This window comes from Anabrus simplex, chromosome 2, assembly GCF_040414725.1.
Source record: "Anabrus simplex isolate iqAnaSimp1 chromosome 2, ASM4041472v1, whole genome shotgun sequence".
NCBI classification, from domain to species: Eukaryota; Metazoa; Arthropoda; class Insecta; order Orthoptera; family Tettigoniidae; genus Anabrus; species Anabrus simplex.
Window position 1 is genome coordinate 158,327,449 of NC_090266.1, and position 26,071 is coordinate 158,353,519.

At 39.0% G+C, this 26,071-nt stretch overlaps 1 protein-coding gene across 1 annotated transcript in view; it reads right to left on the reverse strand.

The window, feature by feature from the left end:
• The window catches only part of LOC136863954 (prenylcysteine oxidase 1), a 166,039-nt gene that overhangs the window by 17,867 nt on the left and 122,101 nt on the right, over nucleotides 1–26,071 (reverse strand). The window contains exon 4 of the mRNA XM_067140407.2: nucleotides 3,105–3,313. Within this exon, the coding sequence (XP_066996508.2) occupies nucleotides 3,105–3,313 (209 nt within the window). The remainder of the gene's footprint in view (nucleotides 1–3,104; nucleotides 3,314–26,071) is intronic.

Consider the following 26,071-nt stretch of genomic DNA (forward strand, 5'->3'; position numbering starts at 1 on the left):
GTCGATCACCCACTATACTGTTTTAACCGAAAGTTTGCAACACCCAGGTTGCATACTAAAAAGTTGGCGGATTCCTAGCAATGTCAGAGCAAGGGGTGGGTGGGTGGGTGCATATGGGTTAAACACTTTTTGTTGTTGTTGTTATTATTATTATTATTATTATTACTCCATATCCCTTAAAATGTAAATAAACTAATATTTAATAAGTAAATTATGCTTATCTCTTTGTATTCATTTATTTCATTGCATTTTGTTATTGCTATGACAACATGACTTCTTTATGATGCAAATATAAAAGTATTTCTTCCCAAATACATTTGTTATACCTGCAACAATCAGACAACAGACTAGGGAAGTATCTTTTATTAAGGTACATAATGTTCTTACATATATGTATAACTGAAGAACTGAAGATCCATACACAGGTAAGTGGGTCGCCCTATGGTAGAAGTCCAAACTGTGTAATTTGGGAGAGAGTAAGCCCATGTGGTAGACCTGTAACGTGTCACATGAAACTGAGTGAACCGACTGTGAAGTTCAATCACATTGCTGTGAGCTTGCGTTTGGGAGATGGTGGATTCGAACCCCACAGTTGGCAGATCTGAAGTTTTTTTTCGTGGTTCCCTCATTTTCACTTCAGGCTAATGCTGTGGCTGTACCTTTATTAAGGCAACAATCACTTTCTTTCATTAAAGACTTAACCCTCTTTACTATCCCATTCTTGCCTTACAACCTGTCTTGCAATCAGTGTGATTTAAGCCAATGAGGCTCCGTGGTTTAGGCGGCAGCGCACCTGCCTCTCACTGCTGGATACCGTGGTTCAAATCCTGGCCACTACATGCGAGATTTATGCTGGACAAAGTGGAGGCAGGACAGGTTTCTCTCTGGGTACTCTCTTTTTCCCTGTCATCATTTATTCCAGCAACACTCTCCAAACATTTCATTTCATTTCATTTGTCAGTCATTGATCATTGCCCCAGAGGAGCAAGATCGAATGACTGGAAACAGGCTGTGGATTTTCATATATAAATCTGGTAATGTTGTTTGACCCATTAGTGCCCCTGTACATTTCTTGGGTTTACCTAATGTGGTAAGCTTGAGATACACCAACTTTCAAGCTGAAAATATGTTTGCAAAATCCCCCCCATCCCCTACGGCTTATTGAAGAAAGAAGAAAGAAGGAGAAGAAGGAGAAGAAGAAAAGAATGAAGAAGACAAGATCCAAGCAAAAGGAAGGATAGATACATCCTACGTGGAAAGTCCTTGAACTTCCAAATTTCAATAAATAATACAATCTAGATTCTCTCTCTCTCTCTCTCTCTCTCTCTCCCTCCCCCCTCCCTTTAAGAATACAGTTACAATAAGGAATACATCAAAATAAAGGCAGGAAATGTTTAAAATTAATTTAAGCGAGTGAAGGAGAGAATGTATGACTAGCTCAGATGGTAGAGCTCAGGTCGGCGGGTTCGAGTCCGGTGGTATTTGAAGGTGTTCAAATATGCCAGTCTCATGTCTGTAGATCTACCGGTACATAAAACAACTCTTGCAAGACGAAATTCTGGTACCTAGGCATCTATGAAAACCATAGAAGTAGTTAGTAGAATTAATAACATTATTATTCTCAATTCCGCAGTGAGCTTGAAAGCTGTCCTAATTTCCGTTCACGTAGCTTGGCACATTAGTGCTCCTATATGTTTCCTGAATAAGCTTGAAGTTATAACCAGCCTGCAAGCTGAAATATGCTCAATAATCTCTCTCCTTTACTGGTTATTAAAGAGAGAAGAAAACGTGTCTGCAAAAGAAAGGAAAGGCATTAAGTAATTTCTGGAACTTTCGAAAATCACACTACAAAGACTTATTAAATAAATTACATCGTTTAAGACACCTGTCTTTTCAAGAATATGGTTATAGTAATGCATATATCAAAATAAAGGCAGAAATATCTAACATTTATTTGAGTGAGAAAGTGTGTTTATTTCCTTAATTCCTCACTGAGCGTGGAAAACGACTTAATCATGAATATCTTAATTTATTTCATCCTAACTTTAATCATTTACTAGGGTAAGGGAACGTTCATTATAGAAGCTTACATTGAAGTTGGTTAGTTATGGTTATGTCTGGTGAATTTAATATGTAACTAGTCAAGTTGGCAGCAGTGATGAGCCATAAAAAAAGAGAGAGAGAGAATCGGGTGGCGATATTTACGTGTTGATTACTATAATGCCAGGAAGGGCACTTGGCCTTGAATCCCCAGCTGAAATGCAAAATGAGAAAAGATAGCACCAGCAACCCCTGAAATACCTGGGATAAGGTGAAGAAATTTTCATTAATCTTAAGATATAGGTCATAAGACCTACAAACCAAAATGATAAGGATACAATTTGTTTTAAAAATATCTTCAGTGTATTGATCTGGATAATGGTGATGATGATGATTATGATGATGATGATGATGATGATGATGATGCTTGTTGTTTAAAGGGACCTAACACCTCGGTCATTGACCCTGTACTTCAATCAAGGCAGCCACTAGCGATGAAGTCTCTCAACTATCGAGCCCACTCAGGACATGGAATTGCGACACCCAGATAACTAACCACTGTCATTAGGACAATACTACAAAACTATGTGAGATAGATGAAAGTGCAACAATGTTTTTGAATAAGATCCATATTTGCAAGGCATTTATTTTAATTTTCTAATAATCATATTATACACTTAATAGTGAATTTCATACGAGAACATGATCCATTTCCCATTGAAAATCCACGGCCTGTTTCCAGTCATTCGACCAGGTCAGCAAAGATAGGAATTGTGTCGGCTGCCGAAGCCTGTCGCACTCCTATGGGTCAATGATTAATGAATGACAGATGAAATGATATTGGAGAGTGTAGCTGGAACGAAATGTGACAGGGAAAACCGGAGTACCCGGAGAAAAACCTGTCCCGCCTCCACTTTGTCCAGCACAAATCTCACATGGAATGACTGGGATTTGAACCACAGAACCCAGCGGTGAGAGGCCGGCACACTGCAGCCCGAGCCATGGAGGCTCTTCCCATTTCCCATTATACTACAGAAAAACATAACTGTTTTAAAGTTACATACCAACAAATTTATGAACATCCAATGTCTGTCCATAATTAACGGCCAGGGTAGCAAGGATTAGCTCGTCGACGAGAAGGTCACCAAAACCACTTCGTTTAAATCCACTGCCTGCAGTCTCTTGCAAACCTTCCACAAAATCCGGACTCATATCATTCAGTAACTCGGTTACAGTTGAGTAATGCTTGCCATCATCTTGAAGGGCATAAATCCTAAAAAAACAGATAAAATATATGCAGTAAAAGCTAATGCCCTCTAGCAAGATTCTTTCTTTGCCAATGCAGAATAGAAATCACATTATACTTGGTAACAAAATACTTATTTTGTAAAACTAAGACAAGAGTATACTTACGATTGTCAAAATGAAATAACAGAAAAATAAGGAATTTGGCAAAGAACCTGAAACTACTTCATTTAAGTGAGTGATTTCCTTCTGCCACCATCAAAGAAAACTAGAATTAAAAAATATGTGAAAGATAATCCCTAGAAATATATTTTTTTTGGTTGCTATTTGCTTTACGCCGCACCGACACAGATAGGTCTTACGGCGACGATGGGACGGGAAAAACCTAGGAATGGGAAGGAAGCGCCCGTGGCCTTAATTAAGGTACAGCCCCAGCATTTGCCTGATGTGAAAATGAGAAAACATGGAAAACCATCTTCTGGGCTGCCGACAGTGGGATTCAAACCCACTACAGGATCTCACGGATGAGAGCTCACAGCTGCGCACCCTAACCGCACGGCCGACTCGCCCGGTAGAAATAAAATAAAACTAAATTATGTCAAACTACACATTGACAAAAAGAAACCCAGACAAATGTATGTCTTCCCTTTAGTATCATTTCCGGATACAGGGTAGGAAATGAGGTGAAATTTAAATGGCATGTGTTTTTACAGACAGATGCTCTTCCTGATGTCAATCTCAGTTGAGGAGCTAATGAACATGAAATGAATGCTGGCTAATGAAATTGGGTAAGTGGGTGGAAGGAATCCGCTGTGACCTATGTACAGGAACTGTCCCAGCATTTGCCTGAAAGTAAAAATGAGAAACCGTAGAAAACCATTCTCAGGACAGCCGATGATGGGATTCGAAACCACTCGCCTCCCAAATGCAGAGCTTGACTCCATAGCTGTGGCGCATTAATGTGCATGGCTGCTCCACTTTGTAAACACAGCCCAATATTCTTATTTTTATTGTTTCCACTCTATATTCAGTGTGTTAGTGCGTTTGAATCAAACTATCAGCAGCCTTGAAGATGGTTTCCTGCGGTTTCATGTTTTCACGCTAGGCAATTAATTAAGGCCATGGTCACTTCCTAGTCCCTTTCCTATCCCATCATCGCTGAAAACTATCTGAGTAAGAGCGACATTAAAATTACTGACAAAAAAATAGATTAGATTATGGATATAGGAAATACTGATTCTAAGGACATGAAAAATAGAAATAAAGTCATGGGTTGATCCGGCCACCACTAACCATATTCATTCTGTTCCAAACAATGTTAGACTACAGGTTTTGCAATCTTTTGTACATTCAGCTTCTCTTCCTAATCAATTTATTTGTCCTCTCATCTGAGAAGGTATTATAATACAGATAATTTCATCCATATAACTCTAGAACTACTGGTATGTACACTCTACCACACAAAAATTGGCTGTCACAGAAAATGGCTTTCTTTCAAAACCCTCTTGTTTGAAATAGGATGACCATATTGTGCAGGTGGTAAGATTTCAAATATCATTTCTTCCAACACCACCTACCCACAGTTTAGGAATATCCTCACATTTTAAGAATGTATAAAATTAAATATTGCTTTGCCTGTCAAATTTCTGTGCGGTTGAGTGTACTGTACATATTTGCAAAGAAATGAGGTTATTAGCAGAGCTCTGCACGGATATAAAAATTATTATCCACATACGTTCCGCACTTCCCCCATCCGCACCTACATCCACAAATGATTATTCACGGATATTCCAACTGTATTATAGGTTTTTGAGGGATTTCCTATTGCGACAACAATTACCAACATATTGAGTGGTTCTCTTCTGGAACCTTTGTTCCTTCCTTCTTTCCTTCTACTGATTGCGGGCAGCAGCCAGTTAAGCTTAGGCCAGATTTATGGCTTTATGGACTCGAAGTTATTTATATATACATAATTATATACCAATGTCAAGGGTCGCCTCATCACAAGCAAAAATAACTGCATGAAATGTATGAAACACTGACTAACTGAGATTTCTAGAGTATACTTGAGTTAAAATCAGGGCCGATGACCTTAGATGTTAGGCCTCTTTAAACAACAAGCATCATCATCATCTGAGTGAAAATCAATAAACATCATTATTTAGAAATTATCAGCAAAATTATTTGCATTGCCATACAGTTTGCATCCGCCAAGTCACAACCTGCATTCGTGCAGCACTCTAGTTATCGGAGTAATTTTGAACATGTAAATTTCGGAATGACAATAACTATTTTACTGCATCTTTCAATCAAGTTTGATTGTGATCAGTAGAAGCTGTGTATTCTTGTGTTTAAAGTATCAAATATAGATGAGCCAAAGGTGCATTTTCAGCACATGGTGCTATTATCATAAAAGTAAAAGGAGTAATAGTTGGTTGGTTAGGCACTTGCCTCCTGCGTTCAGGTTATGGAATTGCATGCATAGACACCGTGTTTTGTAAATTGCATTGGGTGCACTATTTTCAAAATTAAAATATTGAATGCACATGGCATGTAAACCTAAATAATATTACATGTTACAAACTTCATATTGGTCCGTGGTGGAATTTTAGTGTGTAAAGAACTCAACTAACAAGTTAAAAAATTTCACCTTTCCATCACTTTAATAATCTATGATTATTCTTAGATTAAAAGAACATTAATCTATTTAAAAATGGTATGTTTTGTTTTCTTTTCAGAACATCTTCAGCCGTGTTCATAGTTCAAGATTAAAAACACATACAAAGTACAGGTTCCATAGATATACACAATTAACAACACATTGTTAAGAACTTCTTGTCCTAATTGTTGAAAAGGCTTAAAAAACTATGAGCCTTTTAGTCTTGGAGCATGTGACATATCTTGTTCGTAAAGGCACGTTACATGTGAAATTCACTTGATCCTTCATCTTAAAAAACCTTCTGTTGAATTACAACTACTGTGACCGTCATAATTTTTCTGACAGGCAGAGTTTCTTTATATTTCACATAAAAATATTAATAACAAACACAAATAGTATAATTTTGCTTACTCCAGAATGAATATAGTTACACATACAGATACCAAAAATACTCACTTAATTTCATGATACACAACAAATTTGAAATTTATGAATGTCATTATAATAATACAAAAAATTGCCTGTTCATAAATATTCGGACAAAAATGCATGTACAAGGAAAATATGAGGATGGAGTCCATGTAGGAATATTAATACTTCGTGATTCTTTTCTTCCTACGAAGCACTTCAGTCAGGCGTCTCGGCATGCTCTCCACGAGTTTTCTTGTGGTGGAATGGGACAATTTTTCCCACTCCTCTTGTAGTCATCTCTTCACATCAGCTTTGGAATTTATGGGAAGTTTCCGGATGTTGTTTTCCAGTATATCCCATAAATTCTCTATGGGGTTAATGTCAGGGCTTTGTGGGGGGGAGGATTCACAACTTTAGGACAGTTCTGAAACAACTATAGCTGTACATTCTAGTCCGTATGTTTCGGGTCTCTGTCCTGATAAAATTTAAAACACTCCCCAACTCCCATATTGTAATCTATAATCTTCATCTCTGCATTGACGAACTACACAATTAGAAATACGAAAGGATTTCCACCTATCAATACTTATTTATTGCACTTATTATGTGACAGTACTTGTTTCGACCCCCTACATAGGATCATCTTCAGCTGAACAATACATTCACATCTATATCATGAAGCTATGATTAAGATTACATTGTCTAGGGAATGCCATATTATAATAAACATTTGGTCACATCCCAATGGGGCATGTCGAAACGGGAACTGGCGTGTATGTCACTATGTGCGACAATGCAATTGTATGTCTAGACAATGTAATCTTCCCTAGACAATGTAATCTTAATCATAGCTTCATGATATAGATGTGAATGTATTGTTCAGCTGAAGATTACCCTATGTAGGGGGTTGAAACCGGTACTGTAGCATAATAAGTGCAATAAATAAGTATTGATAGGTGGAAATAATTTCCTATTTCTAACTCCCATATTTTCTACACTTTTCTTCAGATAGTTTTTTTAAAAGCTGAAGATACTGGTGGTGGTCCATGTTTTCGTCCATAAAAACCAGCTCACCTACTCCTTGAGCCGACATACAGCCACACACCATAACATGTCCCCCTCCATGTTTTACTGTTGCCTTCAAATTTCTTTCTTCACACTTTTTATTGGGCTGTCTCCAAACTATGATGCACCCATCTGAGCCAGAAAAGTTGAATTTCGATTAATCGCAGAAAACGACAGTCTTCCACCAATCCATGTCTTTGGTAAGATGCTCCTTAGCAAATCGTTGTCACTTGATCCTATTTATTTTGTTGATATAGGGCTTCCTTCTTGCAGTTCGCCCATGACAATCACCTCTATATAACACCCTCCGGATTGTACTTGCACTGATCTTCTTTCCAAACTCACTCTCAGCTGCAGCAGCAATAGTGGTTGTAGTAAGACATGGATTTCTTTTCACTTTTCTTACTACTGCCCTCTCTTCTCTCCTAGTAAGGACCCTCGGGCGACCTGTCTGTGGCAAATTTTCAATTCTGTCTTGAAATTTGTATCGGCAGAAAATATCGTTAACAGTAATTTTCTTCATGTTCAGCAAATCTGAGATTTGTTGACATGTTTTCCCTTTTTCGTGATGGAATATTACTAATTGCCTTTGATCAAATGTATTGTTGTTTCCTCTGCGTCCCATTTCACTCATGAATCGTTGTGTCTGATTTGTGCATTAGGAAGGCACTGACTGGGACCTGGCTGCACAGCACATAACAAGTGCAAAGCATACCTTTAGCAGCTAAACATCTCCTGTCCAAAAAGTATTGACCAGCAATTTTTCATACCTCAAATAAATAAAAGATATTATTACTTTGTACACTCATCTACGCATCGCAACTGGATAATTCCAGTACATACGAAGTGCATAAAATTTAGAGTTTAGAAATTTCGAATTCATTACCTGTTCTCTCTTTAGTAACAGGGGTATTACATCTATAGATTATTCTGTCCGAAAAATTCTGACTGTCACTGTATATACAATTACTGGGGAAAAGAGCGTTTAGCAGGTCACTTGCTGTAAGTGGAAAGGGAAAATTTCTTAATTATGATGAAATGGACCAATTGTGTTTGAACTGAAAGAGTAACTCCATGTGTAGTTGTTGTATCCAAATCTGAAAAAAGGAGAATATAACTAAATATCCAAAAACGAGAAAAACTAATTGTTATATGAGGTGAACGATTAAGATTACTCACCCCACGTCACCTCCCACAGCTGACTCACACTTTATTACCTGCTGCACTCACAGCTGCCTTCCTTCTAGTATTTTATATGTGTGTACTGGCAGGGCCTGCTTGCGTGTTAGGAGGAGTGGTAGTAATGAAGGAAGGAGGAAGCAGTGGGGAAGTGCTCAGTCTAGGAGGGAGAAAATTCTTCCTTCCGTAAAATAATTTACTATTAACCTCAAATAAACTTAATAAGGGAGGAATTGATTCAAAAAAAGAATTGCTATTATCTGAACAGTAATTCAGATTATATATCCGAAGGTTAAGACAAATTTTAAGACAAAAGATCAAGTGGATTTCACGTGTAACGTGCCTTTACGAATAAGATATATCTCATGCTCCAAGACTCATAGTTTTTTAACCTTTTTTCATGATTAGGACAAGATGTTCTTAAAAACGTGTTGTTAATTGTATCTATGAAACCTGTACTTTGTGTGAACTATGAACACGGCTGAAGATGTTTTCAAAAGAAAAACAAACATGTGCCGTTTTTAATTAGATTAACATTCTTTTAATGTGAGAATAATAAAAAATTATAAAAGTGGTTGAAAGGTGGAATTTTTTTTACTTGTTATAGTTGAGTTTTTAACATATTAAAACTCCACCATGTACCAATATGAAATTTATAACATGTAATAGCATAGCCCCTCAGGCGAAATTTGCCAATGTCTTTTTCAACCTCAAGATTAAAATTGCTGAGATTGGTATAAAGATATAGGTTTTTGGAAGAATATAAGATTAACAATTTTGTTCTGAACGTGCTGAAGTCTTCTCAAACGAAAAATTTAACTTTTAACAAACACAAAGTAGCTCACAATAACGTTAATCAGAACTGGTTAAGGAATGAGATTAAGTTTTTGTATCAGAAAAAAGCTATGTTAAATGAAAAGTTAAAAAACGCTCACCTGCAGGCACCTGAACAGCTGACTCCGTTAGAATGGAGCTCATTTCAAATGCATGCATAAATAAGACAGAGACAGCTCTTTCCAAGGAACAGGCCACTATTGTCTGTAAACTAATGCACCTAAAAATGTTCAATTAGTAGGAAGGAGGGAACCAATTAGAAGTATAACCTTAAAAGTGAATGAGGCAACCCTAGTACATAATCTGTCCAAAGTCCGATTTACGGAGCCTGAAATAAACATTTTGAGCAGGGGTCCCAAGTTTAATTGGCCTAGTCCTCACGGGAAGGAAGATACGTTGATCTCTATAGCAGAAATAGAGGCTAACATTCAAATGCTTCCTACGGATCAACTACAGGATGTTAGACATGATGTAGGAAAGAAACTACCTGCTTTAAGCAGTGGCTGTAACTTAGGTATATCAAGGAATAATGTTACTGTCACAAAAGTCGACAAAAGTGAAGCAATTGTCATTATGGACAAAGACGGCTACGTATAAAAAACAGAAATGACCTTCTCAAACAGTTCGTGCACAGTAGTCAGTAAAGATCCTACTATGAATATTCAGAATAAATTAAAAATCCTTCTGAAAAACTCTTCTTTTATTATTAACAAACAAGAAAAATGCAAGTTCACAAACATGAATCCAGGTCTACCGACAGTTCAAGCACTCCCGAAACTACATAAAGCCAGAATAAAACCTATAATTAATAATAATAATAAACCTATAATTAACTTAAAAAATAGCGCTACCTATAAAATTTCCAAACACATACACAATTTTTTCAACCACATTATAGTTTTCACAATAAGTCTTCCTGAAAAGACTCAGTAGATTTCTGTGAGAAAGTGAATCAATTCAAACTGTCATCGTTTCACATCATGTGCCTTTAAGATATTAAGGATATGTATCTTAAGAGGCGGCCGGAGATGGAACGGCAGGCCTCCAGCTCAGTAGTTCTAACATGGGTCAAAAGTTTGTAAGAGTTTCTATAAGGAAACGGAACAAGGTAAAATTCTTTTGTTTTTATAGTGTACGGTAGTCTGTGATACACTTCTCATTAGTGTAAAAGCAATTTAAAAAGAAATGCAAGTATAGTTATAAAATGGTAGTTAAAATAACGAATCTCCATATGAAATTGAGCTCTGAACCGCGGTTTTCCTAAACTTGTTTTAAGTCAAGATGGTGTTCAAATTAGAAGCAAACTATACCGTAGGGAAGTTTATTTTTTTCTCTAAGCGGCTACTTTAACATACTTCAAAATTAGGGATTCTTTATATATTTAATCGTGATTTTAATAAAGCTCTGCTTATTGACTTCCGAGTGTCGGCCGAATTCTAGTGCTGGTAGTTCAGCCAGTTTCCGTCATATGCTGCAGCGTCACAAAGCCTTGTCCTTGAAGAGGGATGATGACAGATTAGCTCTTACCCATGCAGGGATGTGGTGAGCGAGATCTTCAGCTGCTATCAGTTGCTTCCTTACCCTTGCTTCATAACAAGCGGCAGTGGACACGCTGACAATACTTCGTTACTCGCTAGTTGTGGTATGACCTTTCAATAGCACGTTATATTTTTTACCGAGTGCAATGGAATGACAAAATGCTTGATTTGTAATAAGACATTAAACTTTATTAAAAATGTTAACACTGGGCGAGTTGGCCTTGCGGCTGTGAGCTTGCATCCGGGAGATAGTGGGTTCGAACACAACTGTCGGCAGCCCTGAAGATGGTTTTAAGTGGTTTCCCATTTTCACACCAGGCAAATGCTGTGGCTGTACCTTAATTAAGGCCGCGGCCGCTTCCTTCCAACTCCTAGGCCTTTCCTATCCCATTGTCGCCATAAAACCTATCTGTGTTGGTGCAACGTAAAACCACTAGCAAAAAATATTAACATTCATCGACATTATTCTTTAAAACACGCCGAAGAATATGACAAATATGTTGGTGAAGAACACCATGAAATTGCAAATGAACTTAAAACAGTTGCCTTATCTGAGGTAGATGTTACCTGACTTTAATGAATTGTCTTTGTTATATTAGTGACGCAATGATGCTTACTGTTCAAAATAAGACAATTAACTTATTTTTATTGCTAATTGTAGGTCGGAGGTGAATCGTCAGTTCGAATAAGCTACAACATATCTTACTAAAAGAATGGCTAAATGGCGTAACGTTAGAGAAAGAGATGCAGTAATGGTTGAAAATCTGCATACTGAATAGTAGTTGCTAGTAGAATAAGAATAAACTGCTATAAATATACGTTGTTCCTCTTTCAGTTGTAGCCTATTACAATATGGGCAGTGGCGGTTCTAAATACTTAAAAAAAAGGTGGATAGCTGCAGTCGCTTAAGTGCGGCCAGTATTCAGTATTCGGGAAATAGTAGGTTCGAACCTCATGTCAGCAGCCCTGGAGATGGTTTTCCGTGGTTTCCTATTTTCACACCAGGCAAATGCCGGGGCTGTACCTTAAGGCCACGGCCGCTTCCCTCCCACTCCTAGCCCTTCCCTATCCCATCATCGCCATAAGACCTATCTGTGTCGGTGCAACGCAAAGCAACTAGCAAAAAAAAAAATTAAAAAAATAAATAAATGGGGGGAATTGAAAGTCTTGGTAACGGAATTCAAAAGAAAAGTAACCATGTTTATGAAAATACAATGGGCAACATTAGCACAACCATTAACATGTTTATTTTAAATACGTCATATCTGTAAATGATCGATTTCTTTATTAATCAAGGAATTTTAAAATAATTTAATTCACTAAAACTGAGCCCCCAGCCCCGCCAGGGCTGGAATCACCACTGGATATGGGTTTAAATCTACGTTTGTTACTAGTGTGCACGGAAACTCACCACTGCACTGCTTCCCTTGCTCTCGATACGAGGCTTGCAAGCGGACCTCCCCTGTTTCTGCATTACAACCCTCCTTGAGGCTCCGTGCATGTGCCACTGTTTGTAATACCCATTACAGCTGGGACAGATAGAACGCAACCGTTTTGGGAACACAACCGTTGTTGAATGAAACAATTACAAGAATATAACCGTTTTTCAGTTGCAGTGCGGTGGTGGTGATTATTGTTTGGTTTTTTGCTAGGGGCTTTACGTCACGATTATTGTTTTAAGAGGAAGTACAACTAGGCAACCATCCGCTATATAACTCTAATCAGAGAGAAAAAATGGAAGGGATCCGACACTTCGAAAAATGAAGGTATCGGCCTAGGAAAGACAAGGGCCACAAAGGGCGTGAAAATGAAAAACTCCATAGGCCTCCTTACGTAATACCGTCGGGGTCGGAAAAAAACAAGAGTTGACTAAATGTGGTTGGATAGGATAGATGAGAGAAGAGAATATCGTCTACTGCAGCTGGTTATTCAAGTGGAGGTTACAAGGCAAAAGATGACCAGGAAGAAGGCGCATTCCTTGGACTGCTAATTTGAAAACTTGGTTCAACTGTTCCACTACTGAGCAACATCCAAAGCAAGAATCTCTATGATGGTAGCCGATCTTCTGAAAGGAGATGACCGGGCGAGTTGGCCGTGCGCGTAGAGGCGCGCGGCTGTGAGCTTGCATCCGGGAGATAGTAGGTTCGAATCCCACTATCGGCAGCCCTGAAGATGGTTTTCCGTGGTTTCCCATTTTCACACCAGGCAAATGCTGGGGCTGTACCTTAATTAAGGCCACGGCCACTTCCTTCCAACTCCTAGGCCTTTCCTATCCCATCGTCGCCATAAGACCTATCTGTGTCGGTGCGACGTAAAGCCCCTAGCAAAAAAAAAAAAAAAAAAAAAAAAAAGGAGATGAACCGAGCTCGATAGCTGCAGTCACTTAAGTGCAGCCAGTATCCAGTATTCGGGAGATAGTAGGTTCGAACCCCACTGTCGCCCTCTGTGGGTGGGGGTGGTAGAACATCACCCACGGTATCCCCTGCCTGTCGTAAGAGGCGACTAATAGGGGGCCCAGTGGCTCTGTACTTTGGAGCGTGGGCTGGCGACCACGGGACCCTTAGCTGAGTCCTGGCACTGCTTCCACTTACTTGTGCCAGGCTCCTCACGTTCATCTATCCTATCCGACCTTCCTTGGTCTACTCTTGTTCTCTTCCGACCCCGACGCTATTAGGTATGCGAGGGCTAGGGAGTCCTTCATTTTCGCGCCCTTCGTGGCCCTTGTCTTCCTTTGACCGATATCTTCATTTTTCGAAGTGTCGGATCCCTTCAATTTTTTCTCTCTGATTAGTGTTACTAGAGGATGGTTGCCTAGTTGTACTTCCTCTTAAAACAATAATCACCACCACCCCACTGTTGGCAGCCCTGAAAATGGTTTGCCGTGGTTTCCCATTTCACACCAGGCAAATGCTGGGGCTGTACCTCAATTGAATTGATTATTTCAGAAACCAGTCAAGCGCCAAGTCTGTTATTTTTGGGAAAATGAAAAAAGAACTGTCTAGCATCAGACAAAATGTTATGGTAGGGGTTTTAATATTTTAGCACGAAAGTATTATATCTCTTAATAATTTCTATCTAAGGATAAATATTTTGTGCTTATTAACTTTGCCAAAACAAACCGGAAAATATTTCCACTTAACTGGTTTCTGAAATAAACGAGTGTTGCAAACATATTTTTATGGGTTAATTCTTGAGTGTTGAAGTTTTTTGTCATAAACCCCATATTTGTTTTAAAAAAACACATTTTAATAGGTTTAGACTGTATTGCTGACACAAAAGGATGAAATCAGCAATGCCTGCTCATCATGACAAGAGGTAATCAGTCCTCATAAACAAACTCCACAGCACATTCTGTCTCCGTATTAGGCCATTGTAAAATGCTGTCATAAAAGTGTTCATATTCCATCAGGTAAGGTTTTAAGGCATTTAATTCACGTATCGTCTTGATATTGATGGGCACCTAAAACAAACAGTAACAAATAATAATGTAGGGCTTCAGACCAGGTACTTCCTTGTCAGAGTAAGAAATATAACCTCCTCCTTTTACCCTTGCATTCCGAATAATATTACGCGTGAGAGTTTGTTCGTCTACCACTCCTCGTTTCCTTTTTAGATACAGGTTCGTCTTCTGAATTTTTTTTTTTTTTGCTAGTGGCTTTACGTCGCACCGACACAGATAGGTCTTATGGCAACGACGGGATAGGAAAGGCCTAGGAGTTGGAAGGAAGCGGCCGTGGCCTTAATTAAGTTACAGCCCCAGCATTTGCCTGGTGTGAAAATGGGAAACCACGGAAAACCATCTTCAGGGCTGCCGACAGTGGGATTCGAACCCGCTTCTGAATTTTCAGACATATCACTAAGAATATAAAAAACACTGCACTAAACAAAAGAAACATTTTTTGAATCAGTTGTTCACAAAACTAGGAACATGCGATTCCAGAAACACAACAATGACAACAAAAACAGATGAACAGCTGGTTATTCTGGATTCAGAACAGCAGCGCCAACCGGAAAGGTACCAGCAGTTTACCGCAGAAACCAACCAAGTGGTGTCACTTAACTGGTTTCTGAACTAAATACGAAATTCAACGTAATGCCTGACCATTATAGGAGAACGTTTCCTGACTGGTTTCAGCACCAAAATGTGTGTATACCCTCTTAGTAACATATTCTGCCATTAACTCATTTTTCCATTTTTTGGCACTTGACTGCTTTCTGAAATAATCAATTCAATTAAGGCCACGGCCGCTTCCTTCCCACTCCTAGCCCTTTCCTGTCCCATCGTCGCCATAAGACCTATCTGTGTCGGTGCGACGTAAAGCAACTAGCAAATTAAAAAAATTTAAAAAAAACACTTGACACTTGATGAAGAGGGATATATCAAAGTGAGGAGCCCGGCACAAGTAAGTGGAAATAAAGCTAGGACTCAGCTAAGGGCTTCGTGGTCGCCTGCCCAGACTCCCAAGTTCAGAGCCCATGAAGCCCGCTTTAGTCGCCTCTTACGACAGGCAGGTGATCCTGTGGGTGTTATTTTACTACCCCCACCTACAGAGGGAAGTTGCAGTGCCCCTCAGCTGGGGTGTTCTTTACCAGCACCGTTTCAGAGTTTCATAACGGGTAGGTATACAAAACCGTCGTTTATAATCCTTGTATTTCTTGGAAATGGGGTTTTCCAACGTAACTAGAATAACTCACAGGTCAGATAGGTCATTCCGGTGAGCAGCGTTGCTATTGGCTACAGCGCCTGACATCACCGAAAGCGAGAATGAAGTGGTATTCTTTGAGCTTAGTAGTTACTCTAATTACACTCCACTCAAGTCATGGAATACAGAACTAATGGATATTTAGATGCTGTAACATTTATTATTTAAAACTTATACGAAAATATACGACTTCAAATCTGTCTTTGTAAAGACAAAGAGACTCTCACAACGGCTTGAAGGTTGGAACGCAGGCCTTCTGCCCCTTGGCAGGTTCGATCCTGGCTCAGTGCAGTGGTATTGGAAGGTCGACACGTTAAAGAACTCTTGCGGGACAACATTCCGCCACCTCTGCGTCTCCGAAAACAAGTTATTTTATCAAATTCAAATTTTAACACAATATGCAATGGGATGTTTTATACATTGTTTATATATTTCAGAACTGTCTGTTTCCAAGGGAAAAAAACTGTTATAAATTTGTAAGGTTTTTTTTTTTTTTTTTACTCAGGGTTGTTGGAAAATTTCGTTCTTGGTCGCGTTACAATCTTTATCGTATGTCCAAAGTATCACTGTGTGACTAAAAAATGCGTAAATGAATTCTTCTGTTATATCAGTTTGTAATTTCATTGGATAGAATTATATTATGTATCACTTACTGGCCGGTACCGGGAAAGACGTGAGGCGGGGATGGGGTTGATGCACTACTTCATTTCAACATCGGAAACAGTGTCCGGCGTGCTGGCCGTGGGTCACAACGGTCCCGGGTTCGATTCCCGGCAGGGTCGGGAATTTTAACGATAATTGGTCAATTTCTCTGGTATGGGGGCTGGGTGTATGTGTCGTCTCCATCATCATTTCATCCGCATCACGACGCGCAGGTCGTCGCCTACGGGAGTTAAATCAAAAGACCTGCATCTGGCGAGCCGAATTCTGTCTTCGGACACTCCCGGCACTAAAATCCATATGCCATTTCATTTATTTTTGTCGGAAACAGTACCTTATTTTGACTGCTTTGCTCAGCACTAACCGATGCTCAATAATTTCCTGGAATGTTTCGCATTCCGTACAAATGTCAACACCATCAGCTCCGTGCAAGTACTGTATCACAACTTCCTGGTGACAGACTATGTGACGCTGGAGGGTGAGAGGGGAATCGCTCCTTCGGCCTTGGCCTTTCTTACTGCCATCTATGCACCCGCGATGTAACTATCAGTGGAGTTAGTTGTCGACATCAACGAGACTAGTGGCGATATTTTGAAATAAAAGATGGATCTTGAGCTGACTACGGCCGCCTCTTAATAAACTGGCCAAAGAAATAGTTAATATTACCAGAAAGAATCTTTCGGCTCATGGTCGCTTAAGCAAATAAGAAACAGCAAGTTTTATCAACATTCTAAACTTTGTCATAAGTAACAATTATTTTACATTTAATAACAAAATTTATCCTCAGATGGGTCTTCCTATGGAGGCTCCAATCTCTAGATTTTGGCCAAAATTTTCTTACACTTCTTGGAAAGTACAAAAATTATTGGACATGTGCAGGACCTGGAGGTCTAGTTAAGATACGTTGATAAGACGTTCATCATCATTGAAAAGAGAAGGAATAACAGCTACAATGTTCTCCGACACCCTAACTCTTTGGACAAAAACATTAAGTTCACTGTCGAAGATGAAGTGAACAATTCCATAAATTTCTTAGATGTCATGGTTACAAGAGAACACAGAAGCAGTTTGTCTACAAAGTCCAAAGAAACTTGACATATTTACATGTTACAATTAATAGTAACTCTATGCATCCAACTGGCCACAAGAAAGCAGCTCACTATAGTTTGGTAAATCACTCTCTCAAATTACCCCTTTCTCGTGACAAACGTTTCAAAGAACTGAAATATATGTGCAACATAGCCAAATTTAACAGTTTTGAAGCAAATTTTATCAACAAAATTGTAAGTAAAAAGGAAGTTTTTCAAAACCGACCCATGACAAGTGGAAAAACTCCGGTCTTGCTGTTTCTTCATTTAATAATTTTATGATTACACAAGTAGCTAAAATATTTGAGAAAAGAAACATTCAGGTGGCATATTCTATCCACAATACCAATGCCAAAATTTTTTTCAATCACAATAGTGTTAACTTAAAGAAAGACAAGTATACAGACTCAGGTGTATACAAGCTAAATTGTGTTAATTGTAGGGCCTCGTAAATTGGACAGACAGGCGAGGCTTCGCAACTAGATACATGGAGCATGTAAATACCATCCAACATCGGAAATTCTCCGCACAGCAATGGAGAACCTGCACATCTCTCTTGATCAGTTTTATAACAACATATATAATCTGAATGACTATTCAAGATAATAGGAATTCTTTCTTTGAATCAATTCCTCCCTTATTAAATTTCTTTGATGTTAATAGTAAAATATTTTACGGAAGGAGGAACTTTCTCCCTCTTAGAAGAAGCACTTCCACACCACTCCCTCCTTCCTCCATTACTTCCACTCCTCCTACCGTGCAAGCAGGCCCCACTGGCGCACACAGATATAATACTAGAAGGAGTCAGCTGTGAGGGCAGCAGGTAATAAGGTGCAAGTCAGCTGTGGGAGGTGACACAGGGTGAGTAATCTTAACTGTTCATCTCATATAACAATTAGTTCATCTCGCTGTTTTCAGATACTTAGTTATACTCCCCTTTTTCCAGATCTGGATACAACAATTACACATCGAGTTGCTCTTTCAATTCAAACATAATTGGTCCATTTCGTCCAAATTAAGAAATTTTTCCCTTTTCACTCACAGCAAGTGGCCTACTGAAGGCTCTTTTCCTGAATAATTGTTTATAGTAGTAGGAGGAGTGGAAGTAATGGAGGAAGGAGGGAGTAGTGTGGAAGTGCTCCTTCTAAGAGGGAGAAAGTTCCTCCTTCCGTAAAATATTTAAGACAAATGATCAAGTGGATTTCACGTGTAGCATGCCTTCATGAACAAGATATGTCGCACGCTCCAAGACTCAAAGACTCGTAGCTTTTTACGCCTTTTCCACGATTAGGACAAGATATTCTTAACAATGTGTTGTTAATTGTGTGTATCTATGAAACCTGTACTTTGTGTGTGTTTTAATCTTGAACTATGAACATGGCTGAAGATGTTTTCAAAAGAAAACGAAATGTACCTTTTTAAAATAGATTAATGTTCTTTTAACTCGTTCAATACTGAGGGACCGGATCCGGCCCCTAGTGTGCTTCCCGCCAGTGCGCGTGACCCGGATCCGGCCCGCATTGCCATGCCATTTCTAACTAGTCAGTGTGAGCTCAGCTCTTGACAAAGACAGACCGTATGTTGTACACACATTGAGTAGTAGTGGTGTGACATATTTTCGCTCGTCGTTCACATCTTTAGGTGATTTTTTACGATTGTGGCAGTAGTGTGCCTGTATGTTATAATTTTGAATTATATTTTAATTGCTTTTATCGTGAGTGTGTGATGACTCATTGTCGTGTTGATGTGTGCCCGGCTGAGTGGCTCAGACAGTTAAAGCACTGGCCTTCTAATCCCAACTTGGCAGGTTCGATCCTGGCTCAGTGCGGTGGTATTTGAAGGTGCTCAAATACGACAGCCTCGTGTCGGTAGATTTACTGGCAGGTAAAAGAACTCCTGCGGGACTAAATTCCGGCACCTCGGCGTCTCCGAAGACCATAAAAGTAGTTAGTGGGACGTAAAGCACATAACATTATTATTATTATTATTATTATTAGTGTTGATGTGTCCGATAGTGATGATGAGTTTACAAGTGAAAGAAGTGCTGATTCTGACACGTAAAGTTCAGAAAGTGAGGACAAACCTGAACTCAACCCAACCTGGTCAAATCAAACGTTCGGCTTGAAGAATATACCATTTAGGAAAGAAAACAAACTGCTAGTGCCGATACCAGGAGAAAACAAGCAAAATGACTGGTATCTATTGTTGCTTGATAACAGTATTTTGGAATTTGTTTGCCGTGAGACAAACAATTATGCATTAGAGTTGTTTTGTGGGTCAGGCACTAAAGAGAAATTGCGCATTATTAGATGTAAGGATGTCGATGTCAATGAACTAAAGACATTTTTGGGTTTGCTGATTCATACAGGGACAATGCGAATGAGCAGACTCAAAGATTATTGGAAAACTCACAGGCTTTTCAGCATTCCTGCGTCTCAACAGTATATGAGCCGGGATCATTCTACTTATATTACGATGCCTACACTTTTCCCCGGCTAGGCCTATCAAAGATGCCAAACACCAGTCATTAGACAAGCTGGAAAAGGGAAACAGATTATTGACTTTTTCAACAATAAAATGTCTAGCATTTATTATCCTTTACGGGAACTGTCCATTGATGAAGCTATGGTACTTTGGCGGGGTCGCTTGATTTTCAAGCAGTATATAAAGGGGAAACAGCATAAGTATGGCATAAAACTTTATGCTCTAAATGAACCTGAGGACCTCGCTTTCAAATTGATTGTGTATGCCGGAGCCAATGACCAGTTGTCTGGGAAAGGACACTCTACAAAAGTGGTCATGCATCTTTTGGAGCAACTTCTGAATAACAGCTATGCTGTGTTCATGGACATTTATTATAACAGTTTTGCCCTAGCATCTAAGCTGCTGTCAGAAAACACAAACAGTACAGTACAGGAACACTCTGAGCTGATCGGCAGCACAACCCTCCAATTGTGAAGACGGCAATATTGAATAATGGTGGAACCATCGCTCAGTACACTGCGGGAATTATGGTGGGCAAATGGAGGGACAAGCGAGCGGTACAATACATTTCCTCACAATTTGAGAACACAATGGTCACTGTCACAAATAAAGTTGAAAACTAGAAAAGCATCTGGGGATATACTAAAGGCAATGGGTTGGAATATAGTACCATATCTGAAATACTTATTTGATTACTGTTTGGTTGAAGGAGAGTTGCTATAGTAGCCCCTTTGTATAAAGGAAAGGGTGATAGACATAAAGCTGAAAATTACAGGCCAGTCAGTTTGACATGCATTGCATGTAAGCTTTGGGAAAGCATTCTTTCTGATTATATTAGACATGTTTGCGAAATTAATAACTGGTTTGACAGAAGGCAGTTTGGGTTTAGGGAAAGTTATTCCACTGAAGCTCAGCTTGTAGGATTTCAGCAAGATATAGCAGATATCCTGGATTCAGGAGGCCAAAAGGACTGTATTGCGACTGATCTATCTAAGGCATTTGACAGGGTAGATCATGGACGACTACTGGCAAAAATAAGTGCTACTGGACTTGAAAAAAGAGTGACTGAATAGGTGGCTCTGTTTCTAGAAAACAGAACTCAGAGAATTAGAGTAGGCGAAGCTTTGTCTGACTCTGTAATAATTAAGAGGGGAATTCCTCAAGGCAGTATTATTGGACCTTTATGTTTTCTTATATATATCAATGATATGTGTAAAGAAGTGGAATCAGAGATAAGGCTGTTTGCAGATGATGTTATTTTGTACAGAGTAATAAATAAGTTACAAGATTGTGAGCGGTTGCAGGGTGATCTCAATAGTGTTGTGAGATGGACAGTGGGCAATGGTATGATGATAAACGGGGTTAAAAGTCAGGTTGTGAGTTTCACAAATAGGAAAAGTCCTCTCAGTTTTAATTACTGTGTTGATAGGGTGAAAGTTTCTTTTGGGGATCACTGTACGTACCTAGGTGTTAATATAAGAAAAGACCTTCATTGGGGTAATCACATAAATATAATTGTTAATAAAGGGTACAGATCTCTGCACATGGTTATGAGGGTATTTAGGGGTTGTAGTAAGGATGTAAACTAATGGAAAAGCATTGGGAGTACGGGAATGATATGGTGATGACATTCATTGATATTGAAAAGGCATATGACAGTGTCCCCAGGACGAAAGTTTGGGACAGTCTGGTGCAAAAAGGAATTGGACAGGGATTAATAAAAATGATCATGGCATTGTATAAGGAAAGTTGTAGTTGTGTGCAAACACAAGTTGGCAGGACAAGTTGGTTCAAAATAACTAGTGGGCTGAGACAGGGAAGTGTTCTATCACCAATCCTGTTTACAATAGTAATGGATGACATCATGAGAACAGCAAAAGCAGCATATGGAGGAAGAGAAATGAACATGATGTTATTTGCAGATGATATTGTGATTTGGGGAGAAGACGACAGGAAGGTTCAAGAACAGTTGAATGTGGTGAATTGAAGAATGTGGATTGAAAATAAGTGCAGAAAAGAGTAAAACTCTTGTTATGACTAGAGGGGAGAAAGAAGGGAAAGGTCAGATTAGACTTGCAGACAAGCCCCTGGAAGTAGTGAAAACGTTTAAATACCTGGGGAGTGAATTAATGGAGAATACTCGACTGGATGTTGAGATTAGTAAAAGGATTCAAGCTGGAAGTTGTTTCTATCATAGTGTAAGAAACATGTTATGGGACAAAGATGTGCCAACGGAAGCAAAGGATACTATGTATAAGATGTATTACGTACCCATAACAACTTACGGAGCAGAAACTTGGACAATGACAAAGAAGGATGAGAGTCGAATACAGGCAGCCGAAATGAAATTCTTGAGGAGTATGATACAGAAGAGTAGAAGAGACAAAATAAGGAATGAGAAAATCCGGGAAGAAATTGGAGTGGAAAAAATTAATGATAGAATAGAGAAGAGCCGACTAAGATGGTTTGGGCACATAAAGCGAATGAGCGACGAAAGAATGCCAAAAAGGGTGATGGAAATGCAAATCCAAGGAAGGAGAGGCCGTGGACGACCACGATTGAGATGGAAGGATACCATCCAACGCAGCATTATAGAAAGAAACCTGGAGTGGGACACAGTGTTGGAGGAGGAGTGGTGGAAAGACCGAAGAAAGTGGAGAGGAACCATATTTGCCCCTACCCGGCTACAGCTGGATAAAGGGAAATGATGATGATGATGAGTAAGGATGTAAAGGAGAGGGCATATAAGTCTCTGGTAAGACCCCAACTAGAGTATAGTTCCAGTGTATGGGACCCTCACCAGGATTACTTGATTCAAGAACTGGAAAAAAATGCAAAGAAAAGCAGCTTGATTTGTTCTGGGTGATTTCCGACAATAGAGTAGCTTTACAATAATGTTGCAAAGTTTAGGCTGGGAAGACTTGGGAGAAAGGAGATGAGCTGCTCGATTAAGTGGTATGTTCCGAGCTGTCAGTGGAGAGATGGCGTGGGAGGATATCAGTAGACGAATAAGTTTGAGTGGTGTCTTTAAAAATAGGAAAGATCACAATATGAAGATAAAGTTGGAATTCAAGAGGACAAATTGGGGCAAATATTCATTTATAGGAAGGGAAGTTAGGGATTCGAATAACTTACCAAGGGAAATGTTCAATAATTTTCCAATTTCTTTGCGATCATTTAAGAAAAGGCTAGGAAAACAACAGGTAGGGAATCTGCCACCTGGGCGACTGCCCTAAATGCAGATCAGTAGTGATTGATTGAGTAAAAGGGGCAAAAACAAAAAAAAAAAAACCTTTGCCAATAGTGCAATATAATGCACACATGAAAGGGACTGGTCGGTGTGACCAACTCAAGGCGTACTATCCGTTCGAAAGGAAAACCCTTTACTGGTACAAAAAGATTTTTTTCCACATCATTCAAATGATGATCATCAATGCTTGCCACTTATACAACATGCACAATACCAGGCTAGGAAATCAAAAAATGGTTTTATACAGCTTTCGCCTACAAATAGTGAAATCACTTCTGCCACTCCGTCAAGCAGAGCTAGTCTGCACTTCTCTAAGAAAGAACAACTTACATCAGTTGGTGAAAATTGATGAGCGAGATTCTGAAACAGGAACCAAATGGAAAAAGTGTAAAAGTGTAGGGTCTGCAATAAAGCAGGAAGTAAAAAACAATCAACATTTGTCTGCTCTGGCTGTCCAGATTTGCTGGGGCTTTTCCCATTTGGTTGCTTTGACAAGTACCACGATGACATGTAAGTGGACCATACAGTGGGTGGTTGGGCAGAGCTGTAAATTATTGTACATAGTAAAAAAAAAAAAAAAAAAAAAAAAAATTAATAAAGCTAAATGTGGTTTTTACAGTTTTCCAATTTATAACACGTCATAAACAGTAATTATCGTATTATATTTCATTATAACATAAGACTTTCAACAAAATAGCGATCAGTGGTGTAATGCACGGTGCTGAGGGGCCGAATCCGACCCACAGACTTAGACATCTTCAGAAATCTTAATTTAGGCATGTATCATCTTTATAGGAACATGTTTAAATTTTTGATAACATTTGGTAAGTTCTATATAATTTTTTCATTTTCACTTTTTGGGGGTGGGAATGTATAACTTACATAGCAGCAAACGTGTTAATGTAAGAATAATCAAAGATTATTAAAAGTGGTGGCAAGGTGGAATTTTTTAACTTGTTATTTGAGTTTTTTACAAACTTAAATATTGTAAGTATCTTTCGCCAGTAGTTAATAAAGATATACAGCATGTAATTGAAACAAGGTACATCCATGTAACAGGTGATAGAAGATTTCTAAAGCAATGCATGCAAAGAAATAGTCAGCAACCTTTTAATTTAAAATTTAATATTAAAATGTTCATTTTGTAGGTTTCCACTTCAGGCAGCAGTAGCAAACAAAGTCTGTTGTAGTCATGATAAGCTTTTGGGTTTTTGCCGTGTCAGAAAAGAAGATGAAATTCTTTACGTTATGTAGAGAACATTGCTCCGAGTCTTCTGAAGAAAATCTTGTCTATTCACAAGCAAGATGAGTTGCCACGGTGATTGTCATGGTCTTGTAGCTCACTTCTGTAAACTAATTCCATCACACTGCCACAGATGTAAAAATCCAAGGAATTTAAATCAAGGCTTCAAGCTGGCAACTGCACAGGACCATTTTGACCAATCCAGTGGTCCACAAGTGTGTCTAAAAACTCGCACACAGGTCAGGAAATGTGAGAGAGCACATCACCATGTAAGAACACATATCTCTAAGTATGTTCAAAGGAATATGATCCACAGCTTCTGGTAACATATCCGTGAGAATTTGCAGGAAGTGCTCTGCTATTAATAGGGGTGCGAATGCAAAAGGATCAATAATAATTATGTCCCCTGCATTACTACCCATACACTTAAGGCAAAACATTATATAGCAAAATTTCAATAAGCAATTATATTAATAAAATCCACCTATTCAATACTTTTACATAAATATCTAAAAGTACAGGTTTCTGTCTTATTGGACCTTTTTCAGCAGTCAATGTTAAATAGTATTATGGAACTGAAATGAATGAAACATTAAGAAGAAAACAAATGATACGACAGTAGAATGTTCATACTTCAAATCTTGAAATTTGTTCTATTAAAACAGTGTACACTGATATATATATATATGTCAGGTCAGGCCAGGATCATCCTCCTGCTGTATGTGACAGTAGACGGTACTACCTGCAACTGTATGGCCGAGGGTCAGGTGGCCATTTGATACCCTAGGGGCTGATGACCTTCGATGTTAGGCCCCTTAAAACAACAAGCATCATCATCATCATCATCATCTGACATCCAAAAGGAGGAACCAATGACTAAGGGTGGAGGAGCCCTCCCTTTGGAGGCTAGGTGAAGCCTTGGTGTAGGAAATGACACATAAATTCACCAGGAAGGAGAACCATAGTCAACAGTTTAGATGGCAGAAGAGGACTCCAGTCCCAGTAGCAGATAAAGCAGAGGAACTTTCTCCTGTCAGTAATGTCTGTACTTCAGTGAAGGCATTGCAAAAAACGTCTGTACCCCTGAGGAGGCAGTAGGTATAAAATGCCCCTGGGAATGGCGTCCCCACTCTAATAATAGCCTATATATGACATAGTACTTCTGAACTTGCCTCGGAAAAGGTTAGGGTGTACCCTGCTGCAAGCAACATGCAGTTGTCTGGGCACTGAGGGAATTGTGAAAATTGGACAACCAGTAGCCAATATCATGAAGGTGGGCCTAATCAACATTATGACACTGACAGGAAAGCCAGAAGAAGTGGTGAATTTCATGGAGAAAGAGGGTATAGAAATAATGGGGTTGAGAGAAGTTGAATGTAAGGGGAAAGGAATGAAGAGGATGAGGAAAGGATATACACTATACTGGAGTGGTAGCGGAGAGGTGAAAAATGGACATGGCCTGATAATTTCAAAACAGCTGGAAGGGTATGTAGATATGGTAGAGTACATCAGCGAGAGGATAATGAAATTTACAAGTGATAAGCTTTAACAGCTTCATTTCAAGTAATACTAATCCCATATTGACTATAATCAATCAATGAATATTCAAGATAAACTTAAATATTATAATTAAGCAGTCCGCCTATTCAATACAATATATAATTTATTATAT